This window comes from Echinops telfairi, unplaced genomic scaffold (assembly GCF_000313985.2).
Source record: "Echinops telfairi isolate 266 unplaced genomic scaffold, ASM31398v2 ScPeMD7_7469;HRSCAF=8507_1, whole genome shotgun sequence".
Taxonomy (NCBI): Eukaryota; Metazoa; Chordata; class Mammalia; order Afrosoricida; family Tenrecidae; genus Echinops; species Echinops telfairi.
Genome location: NW_022111373.1, coordinates 104,618,354 through 104,624,971, shown reverse-complemented (window position 1 = coordinate 104,624,971; position 6,618 = coordinate 104,618,354). Strand labels below are relative to the sequence as shown.

The following is a 6,618-nucleotide window of genomic DNA, read 5'->3' as shown; positions in this document are numbered from 1 at the left end:
AAAGGAAAATGAGCTGATTCCGGGAACCCAAGAGGCAAGCGAATTTTGGGAATGATGAGGGCAACAAATGTATAGATGTGCTCTACACAATTGATCTATGTATTGTGATGAATTGTATGAGCCCCAATAAATTTAAATAAATAAATAAATATAAAATCTGCTTAATGAAAAAAAAATAAATAAGAAGAGGTCAGTCGATGCCTCCATCCTATTTTCTGCAGAAACCTATCTAAATGTATAGTTATCTTTAAAAATCAGTATTTTATTAAAATGTAATACAAGAAGAAAATATCAAACCCTGCGTTCATGGAGAATAAGGGTTTATTGACCTACGCATAGGAATTACCCTAAAATAGTCACCATTTACATTTTTTGTTAGTGGTGTGATCTGTATAATAAAGCTTATACTTTCAACTTAAATGTAAACAACATTCTTCAGTATGGAAATTAAATTTATATTCAAACAGGTTCTTTTCAAATGGCATTTAGGGTTAAGTTTAAAATATCATTTAGGATTAAGTTTAAAGGCTCCATTGCCCATGACTTTTTTTTTTTTTTTTGGTCTTGCGTCCTGTCATGGATTGAATACTGTCGTCCCTAAATGCATAAACCTCATTGAGGTCTGATGCTCCTTGAGCTGGCATTGGTATTATAATGTAACCAGTCCCCAAGTGATAGATCCTCCTGATCTGATGTAAGGTGATGAGGGAAGCAACAGTCTTACTCAAGCCCAAGCCCTGATCCTCTGGCAGGGAAGTTTCCTCGGGGTAGACAGTTTCCTTCTTACAGGAGATAAAGGAAGGAGAAGGACCTGATGCCACCAAGAAAGAGGAGCCAAGAGTGAAGCATGTGCTTGAAACTGTGTCTACACAGGGACCAAGGCAAGATTGATGATAAGACACCTGCAGATCTCCAAAGGGAGCCACACCCACAGACTACGAATGGAGAGATTCAAAATTTGAGCTGACACCCTGAATTTGGCCTTGTAGTCCGAAAAAAGTGTGAGAGAAAAAAGATCTTTATTAAAGTCACCCATTTGCACTGTTTCTGTTACAACAACATTAAATAAGATAATTCCCCAAGATGTGTTGGCTGAAATACCACTTTATACGTACTTCATGTTAATCCTTGCCGACATAGCTACCTTTGTATACCTACCAATGCCCACAATTGTATGAATACAGCAAATGCTCACAACAAAAAGTTGAAAGAGTGATTCTAAGCAGTATGTAGTCATCAATGCTATCAGTTCCCCATGCCCCTTCCCTCTTTCCCTGTAACCTCAGGGACCCATTACTCCTGTTAATGTTGGGTACATTACTGATGGGTTATCTCTCTTGACTTTCATGTAGCTAACAATCTTAAATATACAAATGAATATACTCAAACCTGACAATGATTAATGAGGTAAAGCAAATAAAACCATAATACGAATGGAAGCAAATATTAAAGAATTAAAGGATAGTCATGTGGTTCATCAGTGCCATACCACACCCTGGATTTATCATTCTTTCTCTGTGGCCCTTCTAAGAGGAAGTGTCCAATTATCTTACAGGTTGGTTTTGGGTTTCCACTACATCAATTTGGTTGATTATTTTTGAACCTCAGATACCTCTTCTTGTCGACACTTCATGATCACACAGGCTGGAGTGCTTCTTCCATGAGGGGTTTGTTGCTTCCCTACTAGATGGCCACTTGTTAACTACAAGCTTTTAAGAACCCAGACACTATATCTTTTAATAGCCGGGCACCATCAGTTTTATTCACTACATTTGCTTATGAACCCATTTTGTCATCAGCAATTATATTAGGAAGGTGAGTATCATACAATGCCATTGTATGGTACTGAAAAATAGAATTGTATGTGAATGAATATATTGCATTTTGTAAGATATGGAAAAATAATAAGGTTTCCTTGGGGTCTGGTGAGGGAGGGAAGGGATAAAGGAGAGCTTATATCAAGAAGTTCAAGAAGAAAGAAAATATTTTGAAACTGTTTGTGGTAGCAATTGTACAACCCTGCTTGATGTGGTTGAACTATGGCATGATCTCTAAGACCTCCCCCCAAAAGGATTTTTTAAATGCAGTATGTATTATTAAAGTATGCAAGACCATGATAGTTTTTATATGCATTTGTTTATGTCACTTTTCAAAAAGAAGTCTCGGTATAAAACGAGTGAGGCATCCAAAATCAGATGCTATAGCATATGCTTCCTCAGACAGAGTTTATTTAAAGAAAATATAGCTATAACACATAAATGCAGCATCTGATTTTGTAACCATAAAAGCAAAAATGAGTTTTTCTAAACATTAATGCAGGAGAAATCAGATTATTCCTATAAATACTGAGAAGCTTTTTGCAGAACATTGGAAATGAAGAAATTACTTACGACCATCTTATTTAGAGACACCCAGCAATCCGGTGGGAAATCCTGCAGCAGTGGTACCAAGAACTGAAGACAGCCATCCCAGTGGCAAAGGAGCAGCATCATGCCGATGAGGTTAAAAATTCTCACCACTGCACTGGCAAGATCATATGTCATGTGGAAAATCTGTTGACCAAAACAAAATCAATTTTTTAGCATGGATATTGAGAAAAAAAAACCAGTTGTACCATCCAGGTCAAAAGGCATCACGACAGTGTACGTACATATTTACTTAAAATGCAGGGACTTACAAATAGAAACAGAATTTAGATTGCTTTAACTTCACTGAAACTAGACATTCTGCTGCTTGAGTATTTCAGTCAAGTGTGCCTTCTTCAGAGGGAGCAGAGACAGCATGAATATCACCAGTGTTTAAGGCAGATTTAAAGACAGCGCAGTGGCTTATATTTTGGTGTGCTAAACCACAGGTCTGAAGGTTGAGACCACCAACCATCCTGAGACAGAGAGATGAGGTTTTCTGTTCTTGATAAGATTTACAGCCTTAGAAACCCAGAAGGACATTTGTACTTCAGCCTATGGTATAGAGGGTCTCTATGAATCTAAATCACCTCAATGATAGTGAGCTTAGCTTGGGTTTGGTTTAATTCGACAGTGGTTTCCATTCATTAACCTTCTTTCCTCTTTAGGAGGACTGCTTTAAAACAAGTAGGAACTTGTCAAACTCCTCTCCTTCTCATCCCTTGTAAAAGTAATAGATTTGTTAAAATAACAAGGAAATAATCAAAGCCTGAAAAATTTTAGTAGCAAAAGTTTAATTTCAGTCAATGTATAAAGTAAGATTGAAAACAAATTGTAGTGATAAGTTATATGAGTGGAGGTATTTCTTTAATTATATGTACATATTAAATATAAACAGTGGCCTTCGAGATAAAAATTTTCTGGAGTTTTTAAAATCTGTGTGTCATTTAAATAATTAACTTGATATCTCCATTTCTATTATTTTTATGGCACAAACTTCTCTGCAAAGTTTTATTACTCAATTTATTTTCATGAAATCCAATTGGACAGATGAGGTTACTTAAGAAACACAAAAATTCGTTCATCAGCAATTTAGAAGTAGAAACATATATTCAGCTTTATGTCTTTAAATGCTTATTACCCAAACATGTTTGAACTTACTGTACTCCTTTACCAACTCATACATATATTCTTTCCCAATTTTAATGTGGTTTCTGTTATACTTCACCTAGTTCAGGAGAACAAAACACACTTAGAAACAGAAATACATTCTCCAATTATTTTAATTGTTGAAGAACTAAAACATTAATAAATATAATTATTAATATGAACAAACACACATAATTATTACATATTGCTATTTACAACTACATTTTATACATCTTATAGATTTAAACTGAGGAGTCATATTTTTTAAAGTAAAAGGTGAAAAACACAGGGAGCGATTTTATCTGAGAAACAAAACAAAAGCACAATTCATATTTTAATTTGAAAACAATATGTCATATTCTTTTTGAGAGATATATTAAAGAATATAAAGATAAAATACCATCTGGATTTTGATTTTATAAAATCATCATACCTGTCCTTAATTAAATGTTTTTCACTTTGATATATTTATTAGTCATTAATTATTTGATAAATAATGTTTATTCTTGACATCATAATATGCACTCACTGTCACCAAGTCAATTGCAAATCATAGCACCTCTAAAGGACAGACTATAAATGTCCTAGTGAGCTCTGTAACTTTAAATCTCTATGAGGATACACAATCTCATCTTTCTCTTGCAGAGAAGCTGGTGGGTTTGAACCTGTGACCTTTTGATGAGCCTCTCAATGTGCAGCCCATGATGCCACCAGGGTTTCCATATAATAGTGAAGAAAATATTTTATTTTCTTTCTTTTTTGGGGGGGGGAGTATGTACACAATATTCTCTTTTGTTTTGTTTTTTGTTAAGATTGAGGTCTTGGAGTTTAAAAGCAACAGATCATATATTTTGATATTATGCCATCTATAAATGTCACTATGAGGCAGAATCAACTTGATGGCAGTGAGTTTAATGCAAGCAGAAATGTATTTTACAGCACTGGGAATTTTGTCTTTTACACAATCTTATCAACTTGTTCTTCATATGGCAAAAACATTAGTATTTTTAAAGGGTTTTATCTGGTTAATCTTGGTAAATGATATTGTAAATAAAATCCATGTCAACATTTATATCAATATTCTATTCTCATCAAATTTCTATTCTCATTAAAATCAATGAGGAAAATACCATAAAAAGTATGCTAAAATTAAAGCAGTAAGATAAAATCTATATAGACTTAAAATTTTGGTCTTGTGATGGAATTCATATTAAGCATATCCTGAATAGTGTTAATAGTGTTTCAGGACATCTTTGGGGTGTAAGTCAAATAAGATGTTAATTACTGTCCAACCACGTCATTTGAAGTAAGCATTGTATCGGAAGCTCTCTGTCAAAGTAAAGTCTATGAAATATGAACATCATGTCAGGAAACATCATTCAAATATCAGGCATTAGAATGGAGTGCATGATGGGGGATTAGTATCCACTTGGAGTCCTGGTGGCTCAACAGGTAATCTACTCAAGTACTCATCAAAAGATTCCTTGTTGTTAACTCCTCAGCTGCTCTGTGGGAGAAAATAACTAGAAATCTGTTCCTGTAAAGGTTCCAGCCAGTAATATGTTGTGCACTTACCACAGTGCCACTCTGCATCAGAATGGGGTCGATGGCATTTAAAAGGAGAGTTGACTTGTGCACATTTTCCAATTTGATTTCAAGGAACTACCTTTCCCCCCAGAATATTAAAGGATTGCTGGCTGATTTAAGATAAACTAGGCTATCAGGTATTTACAAATTCCATTAAGAAAACATTATTATCTCTGAAATATACTCCAGAGAAGAAACATAAGCACTACTTTCTATAAAGAAAGTTAATGGTGATATAAAACTATTCATAATATACTAAAAACATTTGTTGTTGTTTTTGTTAACACAGAAATATATAATTCATGTTGTAACAGTGTAATTCCTAAAATTAAATCTCATCCTCTACTCCACTCTTGTTCTCCACACCATCACATTAGTTTAAAAGAGTAGATCTAGATTAATATAGTCTAATATATTAATATCTCATACTATTAATTTCATAAAAACTCCTTTATGTCCTTGAGCATTATGAAATCAAAAGAAATAGCACTTTATAGAAACCTTTCAATTACATGACTCATGTTCTAATTCATCATATTTAACATCTAACTTTGGAAGCAGCACAAGTAAGCTGGTTATTTATTATCACTGGTTAAAGATAAGGAAGCTAATCAATCCCCAACAAGCCAACCCATCTATTGAGAATGCAATCATCTTTCATTTGCTTTACCTAACTAATGAACAAATTATTTGTGTCATAATGTACCTAGTATTTATTCTCATCTCACTGTTCACTACTTGTCTGTCAGTTTGCCATACCATGGTAGCTTATGTGCGGCTGTGATGTTGAAAGCTATGTGACTAGCATTTGAAATACTAGCAGTCACCCATTATGAACACATTTCAAGAGAACAGATTAGGAAGAAGAAATACGTGGTACACTAGTTAGGGATTAGCCACTGGAAACTCTATTAATAACAGTGAAACATTGTCTGATAGTGTGCCAGGAGATGATCCCTTCAGGTTGCAAGGCCTTCAAAATGTTACTGGGGAAGGGCTGCCTCCTAAAAGTAGAGTGGACATTAATGGCGCAAATGGAATAAAATTTCCAGGACCTTCCTTTATTGATGGGATACAATTCCAAATGAGGAAAAGGAGCTACAAACAAAAGTCAATAGTCAGAACATGGCATGTAAGAAATATGAATCCAGGAGAATTTGAAGTTGTCAAAAATGAAATGGAACACAAAAAGATTTAAACCCTGGGCAATAATGACCTGAAATTGACTAGTATTGATCATTTTTGAGTAGGAAAACCAGAAGGTTTACTGTACTAGAAGTGTAAATTCAAACAGAATGGCAAAAAAGGGCTATTTTAAGGAGGAGAATCAAGGGAAATAGAGGAAAGAGCTGGGAGGAAAAGGGCATTTATAGAGCTCTAGATAAAAGCATGTACATATGCAAATATATTATATGAGGATGGGGAAATAGATCTATGAGCCTACATTTATAGGTTTAGTATTAAGGTAGCAGAAGGA

The 6,618-nt window shown here is 34.4% G+C and overlaps 1 protein-coding gene across 1 annotated transcript in view; it reads right to left on the bottom strand.

Annotated features, from left to right (window-relative positions):
- HCN1 (hyperpolarization activated cyclic nucleotide gated potassium channel 1) overlaps positions 1–6,618 on the bottom strand; it is a 465,750-nt gene that overhangs the window by 250,582 nt on the left and 208,550 nt on the right. Inside the window, exon 3 of the mRNA XM_004703627.2 lies at positions 2,391–2,552. Within this exon, the coding sequence (XP_004703684.2) occupies positions 2,391–2,552 (162 nt within the window). The remainder of the gene's footprint in view (positions 1–2,390; positions 2,553–6,618) is intronic.